This window comes from Erinaceus europaeus, chromosome 19 (assembly GCF_950295315.1).
Source record: "Erinaceus europaeus chromosome 19, mEriEur2.1, whole genome shotgun sequence".
Classification (NCBI taxonomy): Eukaryota; Metazoa; Chordata; class Mammalia; order Eulipotyphla; family Erinaceidae; genus Erinaceus; species Erinaceus europaeus.
In genome coordinates, this window is record NC_080180.1 from 15,309,520 (window position 1) to 15,333,159 (window position 23,640).

Sequence of the window (23,640 nt, forward strand, 5' to 3'; positions counted from 1 at the left end):
CTCAAAGCATGTTGATATCAACTTTTCAAAAATTTGTGGGAAAAACGATAGTATAACCTCCCCACAAAAACCTAACAAAATAAAGTAATTGATTTTTAAACTATTATTAGCTAGTAAGTGTCATGACTATAATGGTAAATAGATATAAATTTTTCAGAAGAAATATTTCCTGTTTTAAAAACATGGTGCAAAAGATAGAAATACTAATGTCTGTGTAGTTCTGTCTTTTTTTTTGGATGTGACTAAATTATAGTTCAACTTATTAAATGTTTCTGCCATTACTTACACTTGGGAAGACATATCATTTTTATTTCTAATGAACTGATATGCATAGCATACACAAGATTTAGATATGAGCCTAAAAACCCTGTTTTTTTTTAGAACTATATTCTACCAGCTTAAATAACCTACAATAAAGCTAGCATATATCCAAACACAACAGATGAGAGGGAATTCACATAAGAAGATAACGAAGATCAAAGTGAAATAAAAGTGATCTGTTGCATCAGAGTGGCCTATTGTCAGTCTCAAAAGTTTCAGCAGATGCTATTAAATTTGTTGAATTTCTCCAAACCTACTGCTCAAATTTTAGTCCTTAATATTTGATATAGTCTTAATATTTGATATAGATATATTGTCTCTGGTTTAATCAGATGGGAAACTGCTGATTTGCACATCCTGTCCCAGCCAGAGTCTATTCTGCAGAGAAAAACCACACTGTGCTTTTGACAGAAAAAGTTGAGTAAAGAGAGTTAACGATCATAACACACTTCAGAGTAATGACGGACTGGTTAAAATAAGAGAATCTGAAAATAGCAGAGCAATAGAAGAGATGAAGAGATGCTTTATTTCCAGGTCTCAGATCCAGTGTCCTAGAACTGAGATTCAGGTCTTGCTGGAGATGGCAAAGCTAGGACTCACAGCACTGTAGACATGTGACAGTGGTGCTGTGCTAATGAACCTGCTGGAAACCTGGGGTAAGCCAGCAGAAGGACAAGTCTCACAGGAGCCACTCCCACCTGGAAGATGTCCTGAGAGTCGTTCTGTGGAACCACCACACAACCACAGGAGTGTTTGGAGTCAAGGAGCTTCACCTGCTGAAAGGACCTTTCCAGTACTGGAAAAAAGAGAGGTTTCCCAGGGGATTTTTTTAAATGGTCTATACTCTGAGGTATTGCGAAATATCCCAAACAAGCTACAGAGAAGGCAGAGAGAAAGGCCCAGGGAACTCACCATCATGCTGTTTATCGAGCCTCAGTTCTTTTCTCATTTTCTCTCCATTTTATGATTATTTGAAATACATAATTATCAAGTTTGTAGTTGTACTTAGAGTGTAGGATAGGAAAAAAACGATTTTTTTAACCGATTCTCCGGGATTTCCTTCAGTTCTTATGCTTGAACTTAAAATTATTTTTGTTTAGGGGCTGGGCCATAGCACAGCGGGTTAAACGCACATGTGTTGCAAAGCGCACGGACTGGTGGGACTGGCGTAGGGATCCTAGTTCAAGCCCCAGCTCCCCACCTGCAGGAGAGTCGCTTCACAAATAGTGAAGCAGGTCTGCAGGTGTCTGTCTTTCTTTCCCGGTCTTCCCCTCCTCTCTCCATTTCACTGGGTCCTATCCAACAACAATGATAGCAACAATAGCAACAATAATAACAACAATGATAAACAACAAGGGCAACAAAAAGGGGAAAAAACAGCCTCCAGGAGCAGTGGATTCCTAGTGCAGGCACTGAGCCCCAGCAATAACCCTGGAGGAAAAAAAAAAAAGTAGAAAAAATATATGTATTTTTTTTCTTTGTTTTTTATTGTTCTAGTTATTGTTGTTGTTCTTGATGTTGTCATTGTTGGATAGACAGACAGAAATGGAGAGAGGAGAGGAACAAAAAGGGGGAGAGAAAGATAGACACCTGCAGACCTGCTTCATCACTTGTGAAGCAACTTCCCTGCAGGTGGAGAGCCAGGGGCTCGAACCAGGATCCTTACGCCAGTCCTTGCACTTTGCACCACGTGCGCTTAACCCACTGTGCCACCACCCGACTCCTAAAAATTATTTTTCTTTATGTTAGTTTATTGAGCTATGACTCTGCTATATGTACAGAAATAACATGTGCATATGCATTCCTTTTCTGGCAGGTACATTATTTATCATTTTCCTTTCCCTCTCTACTATTCTTCCTTTCCACTTGCTCATTCGCTTTTCTCCACCTCTACCTTACCTTTCTGTCCCTTTCTTTCCTTTTCCTTTCCTGCTGTATCATTATTCAGAGTCTATTACACTTGAGTAATTCAGTCACATTTTATTAATGGCTGTCAGTTCCAGTGAGGTCACCTTCATGTTAAGTTTTGAAATATCGAAAGAGACAAATGTTTAATTTCAAAATATGCTTTAGGGGCTGCTGAGGCAGCTCAGCTGGGAGGATGCCTGCTCTGCTGCACATGGCACCCTGGTTTGAGCCCTTGTTATCCCTAGGACAGTGGGACTCTCTTAATCCAGGAATGCAGTAATACTGGGGGAAGAAGCTTCAGTGCTGTGGTGTCTCCCCCCTCTCTTTTAAAAAGTTGGTCTGGAGCAGTGAACCCTTGACTCAACAACAACAACAACAACAAACCAAACAAACAAATAAAACATACTTTGTCTAAAAACAACGTTTGGAGAACAAATACCAAAATAGTTCATCATCAGAAATAATTTTATTTTATTTTAAAGCAATTCAATATAACTGGTAGCAAAATAGTACATAGACAGTAAACAGAACTAGTTTTCATAGGGTTGCAAAGACTATTGTTGATCTTATGCTTTATATTCATGTGCAAGTGAAGTTTTTTTTAAAGGCAACAGTTTATTAAAAGGCTTTTATAAGCATGTTTTATTCTTTAAATTACAGAAAGACTAATAAACTATCATCATAGCAAGCTTATATGAATTTTGTCAAATATTAAATTTGGACTAATGTTCATAATCAAAAATAATTACTGTAAAATTTATGAAACAAATATTTTTGTTTTATAGGAAATATAGTCATGTCCTAGCTTAAAATTCTGATCTTGACAACTGTCATATTGCAAAAATACCAAACTTGAGCTCTTGGGGGAGAAATAGAAGTTTCATAAAATCTTGTATTTATTCTTAAAAATAACTGAAGTAAATTGGAGTAAAAAAAATGGAGTAAAATGGCAATTAAGAGAAACATCACACTTGAATACTGATATGCAAATATGAAGCAACTCCACTAAGTTCATTCTTGTTCTCCGGTACATGAGTTCCATTTGACTTTAGTTTGAACAATTTACTTGTGAACGTATGTTTGTCAAATATGTTTCATGTGCATATAAAATGCATAAAATCTTTAGGATATTTCCAATTTAAAATTAAGGACATTCTTTGTTTTATCTAACTACCTATTTAAAAAACCATTAAAGATAGGCCTTTTCTGTTTCGGAGGAAAATCCTGGTGCTCATACTATTCTAAATTCATGAGCATGTAAAACACTAAACAACAACAATAACAACAACAATAACAAGTAGGCTCTTCTCATTCTCTAAGGCTTTTCATATAATCAGATAATTACTGGATGGCTATAATCTTTCTCATTTTACGTTTTACACTTTAATTTCCATAGAATATTGGTATAGAAACTTTTTACCTATGTCCCTTTTTTCCCCCTGAAGTAATACGGTATCATAACATCATATGAATGTCAGTTGTGCATCACTGAACATCATCATATATATAAACTATTTTAAATTTACCACTAAAAGTTCAATCTTTTCCTTTTTGAATCCTATTTCCCTCTCAATATACCTGCTTCCTTGTGAAAAGGAAGTTTCAATGTCTCTTTCTAGTCTTTATTTATTTAACTGGAGTGCAACTCAGCTCTGGCTATTCGTGGTCCCAGAGATGAAACCCAGAAGCTCCCGCAGGCAAAGCCTGTGTACTGTCACTGCACAGCTCCCTGCTCCACTTGCTAGCCTGTGTCTTATTTTCTTGAATTAAGTCTCAGTGTCCAATTCAGAAGTAGAGAATGATACACAATTAGAAGAAGGAAATCTTTCCAAATTTATGAAATGTCTCTTCTGGGACTACCACAACACATTCTCACTATGTGAAAAGCTATCATCTTGTACCTTTTTGTCCACTTCTGTAGGGAAATACAATAATATAGACGCAAGGAGAAATGGTATCAGGGGTCAGTTTGTCAATGTGATTTAGAACTGTCAAGTCTGACAGTACTGATACTAGATTTAGGTGGCAAAAATACAGTGTTAATTATATGCTTTCTCCCCACTGTGTCTAAACATAATCCTGATAGATGCTTTTTAAAAATTAAATCAAAAAATTCTAACTACCCTTTTCAGTGTGGAATATTTCAATATTAAAATCATAAGAGTCATTATGCTTTAAAATGTATTTATATTCCACATAAAGTATGGAACTTTGCTTCTTCAAATTTTAAAGTATCTTTCTAATGAAATATACTATATAGATATATGAAAAATATTTGAATCCTAGATTCTAATGTAAGTCATTATAGCACATTTCAGTTAATGTTTCAATTCTTGAATTAAATTCCAGTTAACAAATGATAATAGTTTTTTAAGATTGATGCTACGTATTCTGTAGGAGAACAATGAAAATTTGTTTTTTAGTATATTTATCTTGTCAGACAATGTTTCAGAAATAAAGTTACCAAAATATTCAGGTACTTGATATCTTCTTCTCTGTTTTGGTTTCTTCAGTGTAACAAACATGCAATGGACATCTCAAGTTCTAAAAATGAATATATCATAGGACAAGTTAACAAAAAATGTTAAAATGATTTAAAAATTTTAGTCTAAATCAAACTGTGCTTCTTTGCACCAGGAAACCATATAAGTTTGTTTGTTAATCTGTGTACAGATTAACTAGACAACTATGATGAATTGTGTTTTTATAAAACAGCAAGTTTGAAGAATGTGACACATTAAATCTTTTAAGGAGTAACAATCTTTATGTCCATTGTGATGCACCAAATATAGTTGGAATTTTAATTTACTTCCATAAAAGCTTAATGCTTAAAAACTGGCCTCATAAAGCTTGTATCAGTATCAAATAGTTAAGTATAAGATTTAAATTTTTGTGTTGAACATCTCCAAATCATTCTATATTAATGTTTTCCAGATGTTAGTAGAAGTAGCAAGTTGTATGGCAAATTTCAAAATAATTATCTAAGAGAATAGATTTTTTTTTTAAGTATGTGAGAATCACATAGATTCCAGTCTAGTTTATCCTTGCCAGCCGCCCTTCTTTCCCCTACAATTTAGAGTTCAAGGAACATACTTGTAGGAAGTAAAGTCTCATTTTCTTTTTATCATAGCTGAGTTTCCTCTCGAGAATCTTGACCGGTGGCATTACAGATGCTGTTTTTTCTACTGGGCTCACTATTTGGAAGGTACGCCAGTGGATCTGGTCGGATTAAATACCTAGTAAAAGAAGACAAAGCAAATGACAACAATAGTGAATAAAGGCAAATCTAATTTATACCAATATTTTAGAGAGGATCTTACAAAATTATATGCCCAGCTTTCAGACTACCTAAATAGAGTTTTTATATGTAATGTGGGCAGAAGGACTATTCAGTGGGTTGGAAGTTATTTCGCACGTTTATTATTTCTACATGCAAATACATGATGATGAGTGCTGGTGAACAAAGGGTCATAAGTGAGCTATGATCAGCTTAAATACTTCACCTTATCGAAGACCTGTTTCATTTTACTTTTATTGATTCAGTATTCCTTAACTGGCTAGATTCTAAACAGAAGATCTAAGGGCTAGCATGGTTTTGCTATTACATCAATTTTAGATTTGTTTTCCATCACTCATTAATGAATGTAATTTAAAGAATCACCTTTTCACTTTAGATGGTCTATGATTCATCTGACAGGACAGAGACAAACTGAGAGAGGAAAGGATAGTGAGGGACTGAGAAACAGAAACACCTGCAATCTTGCTTCACTCCTCATGAGGCTTCCCCCCACCTCCTGCTGGTGGGGGCCTTGATTGAACCTGGGTCCTTATGCATGCCCAGACCCAATATTTAATGATTCTATATAATTAATGATTTACTAAGTACTATGGATATTATTTCTGGGACTTGGTACTTGCACTATGAATCCACTGCTTCTAGAGGCAACATTTTTTTTTTTACTCTTTACCAGAGCACTGCTTAGTTCTTACCTTATGGTGGATGGTGTGGGGAATTGACCCTGGAATTTTGGGGCATCAGATGTGAGTCTCTTTGCATAATTACTATATTATCTACCCCCCACCCTCCTCTTCTCTCCTCCACCTTCTTCCCTTCCTTCCCCTTCTTTTTCCTTCCCTTTGCTTTTTACTTGATAAGACAGATAGAAATTGATAGGGAGGGGCACCTGGCAGTAGCACAGTGGGTTAAGTGCACATGGTGTGAAGCACAAGGACTGGCTCAAGGATTTCGGTTTGAGTCCGGCTCCCCATCTGCAGGGGGGGTTGCTTCACAAGCAGTGAAGCAGGTCTGCAGGTGTCTGTCTGTCTTCCTCTCTCGATTTCTCTCTGTCCTATCCAACAAGGGCAGCAATAACAACAATAACAATGATAAACAACAAAGGCAACAAAAGGGGAAAAAATAGCCTCCAAAAGCAGTAGATTCCTAGTGTAGACACTGAGCCCGAGCGATTATCCTGGAGGGGAAGAAGAAAGAAAGAGAGAGAGAGAGAGAGAGAGAGAGAAAGAGGAAGGAAGGAAGACAGGAAGACAGAAAGAAAGAAAGAAAGAAAGAAGGAAGGAAGGAAGGAAGGAAGGAAGGAAGGAAGGAAGGAAGGAAGGAAGGAAGGGGAAATTGATAGTGGAGAGGGTCATAGAGAGGGTGAGAAACAGAGACACCTACAGTCCTGCTTCACAGCTCCTGGAGCCTCAGCACTACAGGTGGAGACCAGAGGCTTGACCCTGGGTCCTTGAGCATGGCAATGTGTGAGTTTAACTGGATGAGCCACTACTGCCCAGCCCCTCAAACATAATTCTTTTTTTTTTTTTTAATATTTTTTATATTTATTTTTATTTGTTTATTCCCTTTTGTTGCCCTTGTTGTTTTATTGTTGTAGTTATTATTGTTGTCATTGTTGTTGGATAGGACAGAGAGAAATGGAGAGGGGAGGGGGAAGACAGAGAGAGGGAGAGAAAGATAGACACCTGCAGACCTGTTTCACCGCTTATGAAGCGACACCCCGCAAGTGGGGAGCCAGGGCTTGAACCAGGATCCTTATGCGGGTCCTTGTGCTTAGCGCCACCTGCACTTAACCCGCTGCACTACAGCCCGACTCCCTCAAACATAATTCTTAATCATCCTACTACTAAATAAATTGCTTATCTGCCAAATTCACATGTTTTAATAATGTTAGAATTTTACTTTAGACTGTCAAGTAAAATCATAAACATCCATTTCTTAAGTACCTCTGGAACCAAGGAATACTGAAAGTCACAAATCCTGAACTCCTTCCTGCAGAAGATGAGTAGAAGGTATAAATAAAGATGGTGTTAAGGGGAGGTAAATGCAAATATTAAACAATGTAAAAAAGAAACCGGGAGTAAGAAACGTTTTACTGCCACTGGGTCATACTATGAATGGTGCCAGGGGAGCCTCTGGCTGGCAGAGCAGTGTTGTGGTATCTTTCCTTCCCCCCACCCGGTGTGACTCTCATAAAGAATGAAACATTTGGAAGGAGAGATGTGAAGTGAGTAAATTTGTCATAAGATTGCACCCTAGATTGGGAGATGGGCAGTAGCACAGTGAGTTAAGCACATGTGGCAGAAAGCGCAAAGACCCACATAAGGATCCAGGTTCAAGCCCCTGGCTCCCCACCTGCAGGGGAGTCGCTTCACAGGCTGCGAAGCAGATCTGCAGGTGTGTTCTCTCCCTCTCTCTGTCTTCCCCTCTCCATTTCTCTCTGTCCTATCCAACAACAATAACAATAATAAATATAACAACAAAAGGGAGTAAATAAATAAATAAATATTTTAAAAAAAGATTGCGGGAGTCGGGCTGTAGCGCAGTGGGTTAAGCGCAGGTGGCGCTAAGCTCAAGGACCGGCGTCAGGATCCCGGTTTGAGTCCCCGGCTCCCCACCTGCAGGCAGGTCCCTTCACAGGCGGTGAAGCAGGTCTGCAGGTGTCTGTCTTTCTCTCCCCCTCTCTGTCTTCCCCTCCTCTCTCCATTTCTCTCTGTCCTATTCAACAACAACGACATCAATAATAACTACAACAATAAAACAACAAGGGCAACAAAAGGGAATAAATAAAAAAATAAATAAAAATAAAATAAAATAAAAGATTGCACCCTAGAGAAGCAAGGTGGCTATTTCAGATATGGACAGTAGGTGACATAGAGGAGACATGTGCCTGATAGATTTAGAATAATCCCGGCTTCAGCAGGCTGATTAGAACAGAAAATAGTGGTCGAAAAGTTCCAAAGGAAAAGTGGTATCTGTTGCAGGATAATGTCAAATTCTGACCCAAAAGCAGTGAAATGCCTTTTTCTTTAGAACTAAAGAAAAAAACTGAAAAATACATTCTTTATTGGAAACACAAGAAAAGGCATTCTAAAGCACTGCAGTCTACTTTCTTCAAGGAAAAGTTAAGATTTGTGTTCTTGGGTCTATCAAGTAGATTTCGTTATCTATGTGCTCTGCTTTGTAATTACTTTCATATCAATGGCATTGTGATCAATGAAGAGGACTAATAGCGTACATTTAGCTTTTTAATGCCTTACCAACTAGTGATTTATTGTTCTCTGGATCAAATTAATATGGCCCCTTCATTTAAAATGAATTCTTGAAAGTGATATTTCAGAAACCCATAAATGGTGTGAGTATAATCCATTACTTCCCAGATTTATTGATGTATCTGTAAGAGTTCTTTTTCTGTTATTATCACTGCTAAACCTTTGTGTCTAATAAGACAAATTTCTTAGATGTATTTTAAACATACTGTTTATCAATGTAGGCATTTTCTCAATAGCCATTACTTACATTATACTAAATGTTAATGATCTCAATGCCAAAAATATAGATAATTGCCCAAAATAGGTTTTTATACAAGTCAAACTCATTTTAGCTTACACTATTAAAATAATAGCATTCAAAGGTAAAAATATTATGCACATCTTACCTATACACATGGTAATACAGCTATATCATGGGATGCATGAAAGTTTGGGAAGTTAATTCAAATTATACACATCTACTTAGTAGAAGGACATGTTTAAAGACTCTAGTGGTGAAAAAAACTTCCCATTCTATTAAAGATAACCATGGATAAACTCATAAGCCATTATTAAATCACAAATACAAATTTCAACAAAATAGTAATAATGATCACCAAAAGTGATTATACAATCTCAAGACACTTGCAAACTATTATGAAATAAAATAAGCATAACTTAAAAACAACAAAATTAAAGCATTAACTTGAAAGGGAGAAATAAAAAGGTTAGGTTTACAAGGGTAGATTGGAGAACTACTATAAATTGTCTGTTTTCAGAAGTTTTTAAGGGAACAGAGACAAATATAAATATGGGCCCAACAAAGTCAGAGCAGCTTTGTTTTATAGTAATATACTTAGCAACAGCTCAAGAATGAGATCATTAGAATGAGCAACTGAAAGATCGGTGCATCCCAAGTGTTTCAGTCTGTAGGCCTAGATGGGTTCTATTTATCTTACTTTAAGTTCCAAAAACTCTTATTTAGAACTAGAAAGTATGAGATTTTTTTCTGGGTTTCTTCTGGATTGTTCTTTCATTATCCTCTATATTCTCCATTATTTCCCCAAATACATAGTTCACAAAATACAGAATTCATGCTATTTCATTCTTTTTTTACCATAATTCTTACTTCTTTCCACCCATACTTTCTCCCTCCCTTCCTTCTTTCCTCCTTCCTCCCTCTTTCTCTCCCTCTCTTTCTCTCTCTTCCTCTCCCTCTCCCTCTCTGTCTCCACCAAGGTTATCTGTGGTGCTCAATACCTTCAAAATGCATCCACCACTCCTGGCCGCCATGATTTCCCTTCTTTTTTTTTTTTTTTTTTTTTTTAATTTTTTCTTTTTTATGGAGACAGAGAGAAGTAAAGAGGGAACAGGAAAAGGAGAATGAGACAGAGGAAGAGAGACACCTGTAGCATTGCTTCATAGGCCACAGTTCCTTTTACACAGTCTTGGATACAAAACGTAAGGTGTATTTGTTTATTCAGTACAAATAAACATTTTTCTAAGACTCATGCTGCAAGACAAAGAAAAGGTTTTAATAGTGAAAATAAAAATAAACTGAAGTTTCTAAAACTAATAGTCTTATCAATAATGAGACCAACTTACACAACGTCGTTCAGCTCTATTCTAGTATCTGGAGATGGGTTAATGAGAATGTAGGAGAGGGTACTTTGCTGGTCATTCATTTCATCTGGAAGATAAATAAACACCAAACTGTTATACTACTGACAGAAAATTATCAGTGACTGTTGAGAATCTTTTCCTCAAATTATATGGCTGAGAAACTTGCTTATAATTTTGTCCATAGCATGACTGTACACATAAAGTTAATGGTTTTCAAATTGTAGGAAAAAAATGAGTTTCTTTCTTTCTTTCTTTCTTTTTTCTTGTTGTTGTTATAATTGATGATACAAATACAGCATACAGTTCAGAAAAAAATCAGTTATATTCTATCTGGTGACTTCTGACACTGTAATAGCATTTCTAATAGCAAAATGGTTAGACAAGATGTTTACCTGATTTGTTATGTCATATTAAATAAAACAAATACTTGTGGTTATAGATCCATTTAGGAAACATGACAGAAGAACTTTAAGAATTTGACAGTCCTAGATGTGTTTAACTTTGCTACGTATCTGATTTCTGCCTTACTGATGCTTTCGCTGAAGGCAAAGAATCCTGGATAAAGAGTTTAAACACGAGTTCCAAGGTAAGCGCACTACTTTACCATTTGCTTCTCCTCCAAAGCAGTAGTTTTAAAGTAGCAGGCTGTCTTGATTTACTTTGTTCATTCACTAGGAAGACATTTGCAAACTTAAGGTTTGGAGAGTTGACTTAACATAATAAAGGAAAGTGGGGCTAGTGAGATATCACAGTGGTTACATAAAAAGACTCCTAGCACTGCTCTGGTATTAAATAAATAATATTGGGGGAAATCAGGACATCGATTTTCTTAAGTGTAAATTAAGATGCAGATGTAAAATCTATGGGACACATATTTCAATAAACACCATTCTTCTCCAATATAGATTTCAGGGGCAAGGGTAGATAGCATAATGGTTATGCAAAGAGACTCTTTTGTGCCTGGTAAAACAAAAACAAACAAAAGATTTCAGACAGTGAGGATACTCTTTAAAAATCTTGTTCTGGGGTTCCGGGGAAGATGGCGGCCTGAGAAATCGCTGACAGCGAGTGCTCTGATAGCAACGTCGGCAACGGTAGGATTTTCTGCCTTTAGCAGGCCAGTCAATAAGGGGGGGGCACCAAAGAAGTGATTACAGTTTAATTTGGGTTAACAATTAGAGCAAAGGTGACACGGACTAGCGGGGCGCCAGATTTCCCAGGCGGCGCCGGGCAAGGCGAGTGCGCCGGGCATTGTCCTCCGCCCGCCCGGGAAGGTGGCTCCTCCGCCGGTTGCAGAGCGCGGTGGGCAGAGGACCCGGAGAGAGCACTTTAGCTCGGGGGCTGCCTCTTGGGAGTCGCCAGGGTCCACTGCGACCCTGAGGGTGGATCCAAAGACTTCTTGAGTATAGCTCTCATTGGATCAAAGGACTTGGAGCTAGTTTTCATTTTTGAGAAATCCTTTAAAAAAGTCTGGAGGGCGGGGTTTCCCGGAAGATGGCGGATTGAGAAGCGGCTAGCCTTTGAGCTCCGGACACATCTCATGTAAACAATAGGATTTTCTGCCTTTAGCAGGCCAGCCAATAAGGGGCCATAACGGTCATACCAAGGATGTGTCTATAACTTAATTTGGGTTAAGAATTAGAGTAGGGGGGAAAAAATTCTTTTTTCTTCCTTTTAATTTTCAAGCATACATCCTTCCCGCCGCCCCCCCCCCCCCCCATAAGCAGTGCCTGGGACCAGCTACTAGCAGGATACCCCATACCACTAAACAGGGTTTTTTTTTTTTTCTTTTTTTTTTTTTTTTTTTTAAATTCACTGATACACATTTGGGAAGTTCCTTGCACTGCTCTTTAATTACAACTCTTCTTCTTATCTTCTCCCTTTTCTCTCTCTTATCTCTCTCTATCTCTCTCTCTGTTTTTTTTTTTTTTTATCTTGTCATACACTTCTTTCTTCTTTGCCTTTCTGAATTTGTGAATTACTTTGGGGAAGAAATCTGACCCAGAGTGGACTCTCTATGTGTGTATCTCTGCTCTAGTTCCCTTTACACCCTTGTTACCCTTAGAATATACACTGGATAGTAGATTTGCATAACTGTCTATTCTTGCTATCCTCTCTTTCTTTTCTCTTTCTTCACTGGGATTTGGTTACTATTTTTTCACGGACTGGAGAAATTGTTTGGCTAACTGGTAACGATTAAACTCCTTCAATACTTACTTCAGTTGCTACTGTTATTCCGGAGGTTGGTGAGTGCAATTGTCATAAAGGTATTTAGTACAGTGTTACCTGTGCTCAAAACACAACAACTGAGGAACAACAGAGCATTAAAAAAAAAAAGAGAGAGAAACACATAAATTAAAAAAAATGGGTAGATTAAAAACAAATAAAACTGCTACCCCAATGAATGAAGACAAGAGCCCAGAAGAAACCACAAATCAGTCAGAAGTAACCATAGATAAGAAAAGTATGCAAGCAATAATAAACTTATTAATCACAGAAATGAAAACAACATTGGAGGAAAGGAATGGCAGTATTAGGGAAACAACAGTTGAGACCCCCAAGGAAAATACTGATTATCTTGAGACAATTAGAGAACTGAAAGCTGAAATAGCTGTAATGAAGAAAGAAGCTGAGGCAAGGGAAAGCAGACTAACAGAAGCAGAAAACAGAATTAGTCAGACAGAGGATGAGTTAGAGAAAACTAAGAAAGAGGTGAAAGAGCTTAAAAAGAGATTGAGAGACACTGAAAACAACAACAGAGACATATGGGATGATCTCAAAAGAAGTAACATTCGTATAATTGGCCTGCCAGAGGAAGAAAGAGAGGAAGGGGAAGCAAACATTCTAGAGGAAATAATACAAGAAAATTTCCCAGACCTGAATAACAGAAAGGATATCAAGGTGCAAGAGGCCCAGAGAGTACCAAACAGAATCAACCCAGACCTGAAAACACCAAGACACATCATAGTCACAATGAGAAGAAGTAAGGATAAAGAAAGGATCCTAAAGGCTGCAAGAGAGAAACAAAAAGTCACATACAGGGGAAAACCCATAAGACTTTCTGCAGATTTCTCAACTCAAACTCTAAAAGCCAGAAGGGAGTGGCAAGATATCTATCGAGTCCTGAATGAAAAAGGGTTTCAACCAAGGATTATATATCCTGCTAGACTTTCATTCAAGCTAGATGGAGGGATCAAAACCTTCTTAGACAAACAACAGTTAAAGGAGGCAACTATCACCAAGCCGGCCCTGAAAGAGGTACTAAAAGACCTCTTATAAACAAGAACATCACTATAATACTTGTAATATATCAGAGTAAACAAATCGTTTTTTAGAACAATGGCACTACAATACATTAAATCCATAATATCAATAAATGTCAATGGCTTAAACTCACCCATCAAAAGGCACAGAGTGGGGGGACTGATCAGGAAACATAACCCAACCATATGCTGCTTGCAAGAATCACATCTGTCACAACAAGATAAACACAGACTTAAAGTGAAAGGATGGAAAACTATCATACAGGCTAACGGTCCACAAAAAAGGGCAGGAACAGCCATTCTCATCTCAGACACGATAGATTTTAAATTAAATAAAGTAATAAAAGATAGGCAAGGACATTACATAATGATTAGAGGATCAATCAGCCAAGAAGACTTAACAATTATTAACATCTATGCACCCAATGAGGGACCATCTAAATACATTAAACACCTATTGAAAGAATTTCAAAAATACATCAATAGTAATACAATAATAGTGGGAGACTTCAATACCCCACTCTCACACTTAGACAGATCAACAAAGCAGAGAACCAATAAAGATACAAGAGAATTGAATGAAGAGATTGACAGACTACAGACTAGACCTCTTGGACATTTTCAGACTCCTCCACCCCAAAAAACTGGAATACACCTTCTTTTCAAATCCACACAACACATACTCAAGGATAGACCACATGTTAGGCCACAAAGACAGCATCAATAAATTCAAGAGCATTGAAATCATCCCAAGTATCTTCTCAAACCACAGTGGAGTAAAACTAACTTTTAACAACAAACGGAAAATTATTAAAAGACATAGAATTTGGAAACTAAACAACATGCTCCTTAAGAACCACTGGGTCAGAGACTCACTCAAACAGGAAATTCAAATGTTCCTGGAAACTAATGAAAATGAAGACACAAGCTACCAAAATATTTGGGACACAGCTAAAGCAGTACTGAGAGGGAAACTTATAGCTATACAATCACATATTAAACACCAAGAAGAAGCCCAAATGAACGAACTTACTACACACCTCAAGGACTTAGAGGAAGAGGAACAAAGGAACCCTAAAGCAACCAGAAGGACAGAAATCACTAAAGTTAGAGCAGAAATAAACAACATCGAAAATAAAAGAACCATACAAAAGATCAATGAAGCCAAATGTTGGTTCTTTGAAAGATTAAACAAAATTGACAAACCCCTAGCCAGACTCACCAAACAAAAAAGAGAGAAGACTCAAATTAATAGAATTGTAAACGATACAGGAGATATCACAACTGACACCACAGAAATCCAGAGAATTCTGCGAAACTTCTATAAAGAACTATATGCCACCAAGCTAGAGAATCTGGAAGAAATGGAACAATTCCTAGAAACCTATGCCCTTCCAAAACTGAACCAAGAAGAACTACAAAATCTAAATGCACCAATCACAGACAAAGAAATTGAAACCGTTATTAAGAATCTCCCCAACAACAAAAGTCCTGGACCAGACGGCTTCACAAACGAATTCTACAAAACTTTCAGGAAACAGTTAATACCCATACTTCTTAAGCTATTCCATAAGATTGAAGAAACAGGAATACTCCCTTCCACCTTTTATGAAGCCAACATCACCCTGATACCAAAAGCTGATAGGGACAGAACAAAAAAGGAAAACTACAGACCAATATCTCTGATGAACATAGATGCCAAAATATTAAACAAGATCTTGGCCAACCGGATACAGCAAAACATCAAAAAGATTGTTCATCATGACCAAGTGGGATTCATCCCAGGAATGCAAGGCTGGTTCAACATCCGGAAATCAATCAATGTCATTCATCACATCAATAAAAGCAAAGCCAAAAACCACATGATTATCTCAATAGATGCAGAGAAAGCCTTTGACAAAATCCAACACCCATTCATGCTCAAAACTCTACAAAAAATGGGAATAGATGGGAAATTCCTCAATATAATGGAGTCTATACATAGCAAACCTACAGTCAACATCATACTCAATGGAGAGAAGCTGAAAGCATTCCCCCTCAGATCAGGGACGAGACAGGGCTGCCCACTGTCACCGTTACTCTTCAACATAGTATTGGAAGTTCTTGCCATAGCAATCAGGCAAGAGAAAGAAATCAAAGGGATACAGATTGGAAGGGAAGAAGTCAAGCTCTCACTATTTGCAGATGATATGATAGTATACATAGAAAGACCTAAAGAATCCAGTAGAAAATTACTGGAAGTTGTTAGGCAATATAGCAAGGTATCAGGCTACAAAATCAATGTACAAAAATCAGTGGCATTTCTTTATGCAAACACTAAATCTGAAGAAGAAGATATCCAGAAATCACTCCCATTTACTGTTTCAGCAAAATCAATCAAATACCTAGGAATAAAGTTGACCAAAGAAGTGAAAGACTTGTATGCTGAAAACTATGAGTCACTACTCAAGGAGATAGAAACTGATACCAAGAAATGGAAAGATATCCCATGCTCATGGATTGGAAGAATAAATATCATCAAAATGAACATTCTCACCAGAGCCATATACAAATTTAATGCAATACCCATCAAAGTTCCACCAAGCTTCTTTAAGAGAATAGAACAAACACTACAATCATTTATCTGGAACCTGAAAACACCTAGAATTGCCAAAACCATCCTAAGGGAAAGAAACAGAAATGGAGGCATCACACTCCCAGACCTTAAACTATATTATAAAGCCATCATCATCAAAACAGCATGGTACTGGAACAAAAATAGGCACACAGACCAGTGGAACAGAATTGAAAGCCCAGAAGTAAATCCCAACACCTATGGGCATCTAATCTTTGATAAGGGGGCCCAAAGGATTAAATGGAAGAAGGAGGCTCTCTTCAATAAATGGTGCTGGGAAAACTGGGTTGAAACATGCAGAAGAATGAAATTGAACCACTTTATCTCACCAGAAACAAAAATCAACTCCAAATGGATCAAAGACCTAGATGTCAGACCAGAAACAATCAAATACTTAGAGGAAAACATTGGTAAAACACTTTCCCATCTACACCTCAAGGACATCTTTGATGAATCAAACCCAATTGCAAGGAAGACCAAAGCAGAAACAAACCAATGGGACTACATCAAATTGAAAAGCTTCTGCACATCCAAAGAAACTATTAAACAAACAGAGAGACCCCTCACAGAATGGGAGAAGATCTTCACATGCCAGACATCAGACAAGAAACTAATCACCAAAATATATAAAGAGCTCAGCAAACTTAGCCGCAAAAAAGCAAATGACCCCATCCAAAAATGGGCAGAGGATATGAACAAAACATTCACTACAGAGGAGATCCAAAAGGCTAACAAACATATGAAAAACTGCTCCAGGTCACTGATTGTCAGAGAAATGCAAATTAAGACAACACTAAGATACCACCTCACTCCTGTAAGAATGGCATACATCAAAAAGGACAGCAGCAACAAATGCTGGGGAGGATGTGGGGACAGAGGAACCCTTTTACATTGCTGGTGGGAATGTAAATTGGTTCAGCCTCTGTGGAGAGCAGTCTGGAAAACTCTAAGAAGGCTAGACATAGACCCTCCATATGACCCAATAATTCCTCTCCTGGGGTTATACCCCAAGGACTCCATAACACCCAACCAAAAAGAGGTGTGTACTTCTATGTTCATAGCAGCACAATTCATAATAGCTAAAACCTGGAAGCAACCCAGGTGCCCAACAACAGATGAATGGCTGAGAAAGCTGTGGTATATATACACAATGGAATACTATGCAGCTATAAAGAACAATGAACCCACCTTCTCTGACCCATCTTGGACAGAGCTAGAAGGAATTATGTTAAGTGAACTAAGTCAGAAAGTTAAAGATGAGTATGGGATGATCCCACTCATCAACAGAAGCTGACTTAGAAGATCTGAAAGGGAAACTAATAGCAGGACCTGATCAAATTGTAAGTAGGGCACCAAAGTAAAAACCCAGTGGTGAGGGGTAGACATGTAGCTTCCTGGGCCAGTGGGGGGTGGGAGTGGGCGGGAGGGATGGGTCATGGTCCTTTGGTGATGGGAATGGTGTTTATGTACACTCCTAGCAAAATGTAGACATATAAATCAGTAGTTAATTAATATGAGAGGGGGAAATCAATTGTATGTCTCAAAGGTTCTCAAAAGACAAACTGAATCTTTTTAGTAGATAGGCTACGTATTTGATATGCGGACTCTCTCAAAAGCCTAGACCAAGTAGATTAGAAGCTTCCAATAGCACAGCTATATACAAGATACTGGGTACTGTACAGCAAACCATAACAAAGGGACTTTTCAAAGTTAACCCAATTAACAAATAATGTGATGATAATATTAACTATTGATTGTCTTTTTGAACCCTAAGACATCAGGAACCTCACATCTTCACTATAGAGCCCCTACTTCCCCCAGTCCTGGCATCCTTGGATAGGGCTCACTTTCCCGTATGCATCTCCCAATCCAAACCAAGTAATATTGCATCCGCCGATCACAACCTAACCAAAGCAACGATTGCCATCTCAACATGCTTCACCTCAGAGTGTATCCAGAGACTTCACGTGTGGAATGACAACCCTTCAGCTTCATTACTCGGGTGAGACCTTTCCTTTTATAGTACACTCTAATTTCATCTCAGGTAGTTCACTTTCTAACAAAGTCCCATAACCTAGACATACACCAGTTTCTGTGAGAGAGAGCGTATGTGCACACGTATCCATAAACTACTGCAAAATATATACCTGAAAGCAGGATTACACTAGAGTTTGCAGTGAGTACCTCCCTAACACTTCCTCTCCACTATTCCAAGCTTGGGATCCATGATTGCTCAACAAATTGTTTGGCTTTGTATGTTAACTCTCTTTTCAATCACCAGGTTCCAGATGCCACCAGGATGCTGGCTAGGCTTCCCTGGATTGAAGACCCCACCAATGTGTCCTGGAGCTCAGCTTCCCCAGAGACACACCTTACTAGGGAAAGAGAGAGGCAGACTGGGAGTATGGACCGACCAGTCAACGCCCATGTTCAGCGGGGAAGCAATTACAGAAGCCAGACCCTCTACCTTCTGCAACCCTCAACGACCCTGGGTCCATGCTCCCAGAGGGCTAGAGAATGGGAAGGCTATCATGGGAGGGGGTGGGTTATGGGGATTGGGTGGTGGGAATTGTGTGGAGTTGTACCCCTCCTACCTTATGCTTTTGTTCACTAATCCTTTCTTAAATAAAAAAATTTTAAAAAATAAATAAATAAATAAAAATCTTGTTCTAGAGCCATGCTATCCCTCTAATCAATAATAGAGAAGACATTAGTGGTCTGGGAAGTGGCATGCTGGATAAAGCATCAGACTCTCAAGCATGAGGTCTTGAGTTCAATCCCTGGCATCACATGTACCACACTGATGTCTGCTTCTTTCTCTCTTTCCTCCTATCTTTCTCATAAATAAATCAGAATATATTAGGCTGTATATCTATAGGTTAGACACAAAGAATTGTATCCTGTGATAGGGGTGGTGATGGGAGTGAGGGTGGGGAAGATTGCTGAACAGGTTAGAGACTGCCCAAAGAAAAGTTTATTAAAAATAAACAAACAAACAAAAACCTGACACTTTTCAGCACTAATAAAATGTCATCCCTATAAAGGTCCCACCAAATTTCTTTATTTTTTAATCTTTATTTATTATTGGATAGGGACAGAGAGAAATTGAGAGGGGGAGATAGTAAGAAAGAGAGACACCTGCAGGTCTACATCACCACTTGTGAATCTTTCCCCTGCAGGTGGAGATCAGGGGCTTGAACCCTGGATCCTTGCATGCTGCAGTGTGTGCACTTAACCAGGTGTGCCACCACCTGCCCCTCCACAAAATTTCTTTAATAGTATAGAACAAAAGTTTACCTAGAATCAGAAAACACCTAGAATCACCAAAGCAATCTTGAGAAAAAAAAGAGTAAGACTGAAGACATAAGGCATTAGCCGATTTCAAACTATATTATAATGCTACTGTAGTAAAAACTGCCCCGTACAGGAACACAAATAGACAAAGTTACCAGTGGAGTAGAATTGGAAGCCTAGAATAGACTTATATAGACATCTAATTTTTAAAAAGTGGGCCCAAACTACTAGGTGGAGTGAGTGTATTCAACAAATGGTGATGAGAAAAATGAGTTGAAACATGCAGGAGAATGAAACTGAACCACTTCATCTCATCACACACAAAAGTAAACTCTGAATGGATTAAGGATTTACATGGTAAACAAAAAAACCTATCAAATATTTAGGGGGAAGTATTGGGAGAACTCATTTTGATCTAAGTGTTAACGATGTCTTCAATGACTCAAGGAGAACACAACCAAATATAAACCAAAATGAAAAGCACAGCAAAGGAAGCCACCACCCAGATAGAGAGACCCTTATGGAATGGGAGATTTTTTTATACCATGCATCAGACAAAAGGTTAATAACTAAAATATACAAAGAGCTCACCAAACTCAGCAACAAACAAAAAACAACAAAAAATAAAACTAGATAATTCCACCCCCAAAAGGATATGGATAGAATAGTCACGAGAGAGAGAGAGAGAGAGAGAGAGATCCAAAGGGCCAACAGAATATATTAAAAAATGTTCCAAGTCACTAATTAGCAGAAATGCAAATAAAGACAACAATGAGATACCACTTCCGTCCTGTGATAATGTCATACATCAGAAAAGACAGTAACAACAAATGCTTTAGAGGTTCTGGGAATAAAGGATCCAGCCTGCATTTCTGGCAGGATAGTAAATTGGTCCAATGCCTGTAAACTCTCAAAAGGCTAGAAGCGGACCTATCTTATGACCCAGAAATTCGTCTCTTGGGGGTATATCCTAAGGAACCAAACACACCCATCCAATGATATCTGTGTATATCTATGTTCATAGATGCACATAGCTACCCCAAACTTGGAAGCAACCTAGATACCTCAACTTTCTACTTGTTAACATGACTGTGTAATGACTATTGCCTACTCAGCAAAAAAGATCTAAGAAAATCTGTTGTGAGGATATTTCCTATGTTCCTAAGTAATCCCTGAACTTGGCAAAATAAAGAACTATAAAGCTTAAACTCTTTTACTGAAAGTATTTCATCATTAACTTAGTTTTCTTAATGAGACAATACTTCTCTAGAAAAATAAGGTATATTTAGAAAACTGAGGGAATTGGACCTTAGCACAGCGGGTTAAGCGCAGGTGGTGCAAAGTGCAAAGACCAGCACAAAGACCCAGTTTGAGCCCTGACTCCCCACCTGCAAAGGAGTCGCTTCACAACCTGTGAAGCAGGTCTGCAGGTGTCTGTCTTTCTCCCTCCCTCTCTGTCTTCCCCTCCTCTCTCTATTTCTCTCTGTCCTATCCAACAATGACAACATCAACAACAACAACAACAACTATAACAATAAAACAACAAGGGCAACAAAAGGGAATGAATAGATAAATATTTTTTAAAAATTGAAAGCCTTAGAGAAATTCTAGAGTCAACAATTTCTAATAGTGTCTGCCAAGTAACCAATTTCGATATATTGATAAGCATCTAATAAAAATTTTCATATACCAAATATTCAGAATATTTAATGAAAATAGATCATGATGGAAGAGAAACATAATAGACCCTTTTTTGATACAAAACAATGATTTAGTCCTATTCCACTCAAATGCTTCTCTTCACTGTTTTCATTTTTAAAAATTCTTGTCCGATATCTTATAGTTTTTTGAATAACCATTAAGCTATCTCCCCAGCCCTTAAAAGTACCTTTATAAGAAGCAACAATGAAATAAAATTAAATCTTAAATATATATTTTAGGTTTGTTAAAGGCTATTTCCAACAACCCATATCATTAAATGTAATGTAATCAGAGAAACATTTCAAGTGATACAAAGGTACCCCTGAGGTATAAATATGACCAGTGATTTCTAAGTGTGAAAATAAGGAGGTGGTAGTGTATTACTGTGACTACTACTGCTATTATAACCACCACTGACAATATAGGTATGAGTGGGAATAAGTGGTTTGTTTGACTAATTATGATTACTTCATAAAAATAAGAAAGAGAGTGACTAAGAGTTAGTCCCCATGCTACCTATAAAACCTGTAGGTTAACTATTGGTTATCCTATAAATTAATTCAGGAAAATTATAAATTTGCAAAGAAACCAAGGCTTTCTGATGGATGTAAAGAAAGTCAACTCAACTCAGACACTAAGGAGCTCCCCTTTTCATAGAAAAGGATTACTTTCTTTTTCTCCCTAGAATTTTATACCTTTTATTAACTCAAAAAAAATCAAAGTAAAAATATCTGGCATCCAAAGCAGAAGTTACACCAGGAAGACTTGTTATAATATTAAAAATGTATGTCACTCTATCGGGTAACCATTAAGAATTTGTTAGGGGGGGTTGGGTGGTAGCACAGCAAGTTAAGCGCACATGGCGCAAAGCACAAGGACTGGTGTAAGGATCCAGGTTACAGCCCAGGCTCCCCACCTGCGGGCGGTCACTTTGCAAGCGGTGAAGCAGATCTGCAGGTGTCTTTCTCTCCCCCTGTCTTCCCCTCCTCTCAATTTCTCTCTGTTCTTTCCGACAAAAATGACATCAATGACAAGAATAATAATAACCACAACAACGATAAAACAAGGGCAACAAAAAGGGGAAAAAAGAAAAAAAAAAAAAAAAAAAGGCCTCCAGGAGCAATGGAGCAATGGATGCATGGTGCAGGCACAGAGCCCCAGCAATAACCCTGGAGACCAAAAAAAAAAAAAAAAAGAAATTAGTAGTAACCAGAGAAGTGACACAATAGATAAAACCTTTGAGGTCGCAAGCATGAGGTCTCCAGTTTGATTCCTGGCATCACATATGCCAGTGATACTATGGTTATCTCTCTTTTTTCTCTATCTCATTCATGAATCTTTAAAAAAATAATATACATATAAAATAATAATATATCAATAATGAGAAATATTTTAATGAATGTGAAAAGCACTTCACATAGCTTCTTGAATAGTGCCAGTCTCTATATTTTCAGTATAATTTATACTTTCAAGTTTTGTGTAAAACAAAAATAGTTATAAATAAATAATGTTTTCCTTTTGGAACGGTTTATTCCAATCATTTGATCACGAAAGATATTTAGAGAGATATGACTTGTTTACTGACGAGAAAATAGTATATTAACACCATGAACTTTGAGGTGAATTGTATCTTAAATTATATTATAGGTATTCCAAAAATAACATTATGAAAAACAAAATGGCATAACTGATTTATAGGTTGTCATATTAGCTACTTTCACAAAATGTTCAGGTCCTCAGTTTCATTTTCCAAACCTTTAAGGCAAGATAAATTTCCTCCAGAGGTGAAATGTTCTTATTTGGAAAGTAATATTGAGCATAAAATATATTTTATATAGCATTCTCAGCAAGGTCTGAAGCAGTAGGAAAATTTATATTTCTGAAGTAAAATAGATGAACTTTTCAAATAAATTGAACATATAAAGGATATGAATGATTCCAAGCAGTTTGTGTCAAGTTCTAAATTAAAATGCATTTTAGTGACAATAAACACTTAGAAACACAACTGCCAGACTTCTGGGATTTTAGAATTGCACTAAGGGATTATATACTTTTAATTTAATTAAAATATACTGGGAACATGTATTGTTCATCTCAGAAAATGCATAAACAAGCACTTAGACTGTTTTAAAATTTTTTTTGATATTTATTTATTCCTTTTTTTGTTGCCTTTGTTGTTTTATTGTAGTTATGATTGATGTCATTGTTGTTGGATAGGACAGACAGAAATGGAGAAAGGAGGGGAAGGCAGAGAGGAGGAGAGAAAGACAGACACCTGCAGATATGCTTCACCGCCTGTGAAGTGACGCCCCTGCAGATGGGGAGACAGGGTTCGAATTGGGATCCTTACGCTGGTCCTTGTGCTTTGTG

General features: G+C 37.5%; 1 protein-coding gene across 5 annotated transcripts in view; it reads right to left on the reverse strand.

Annotated features, from left to right (window-relative positions):
- Window positions 1-2,676: 2,676 nt before the first annotated feature.
- KCNT2 (potassium sodium-activated channel subfamily T member 2) overlaps window positions 2,677-23,640 on the reverse strand; it is a 432,524-nt gene continuing 411,560 nt past the window's right edge. For all 5 annotated transcript variants that reach the window (XM_060178486.1, XM_060178487.1, XM_060178488.1 and 2 more), the window contains 2 exons: window positions 10,381-10,465; window positions 2,677-5,465 (listed from right to left, as the gene is read on the reverse strand). In XM_060178486.1, coding sequence (XP_060034469.1) covers window positions 5,354-5,465; window positions 10,381-10,465 — 197 coding nt within the window. In that variant the 3' untranslated portion in view covers window positions 2,677-5,353. The remainder of the gene's footprint in view (window positions 5,466-10,380; window positions 10,466-23,640) is intronic.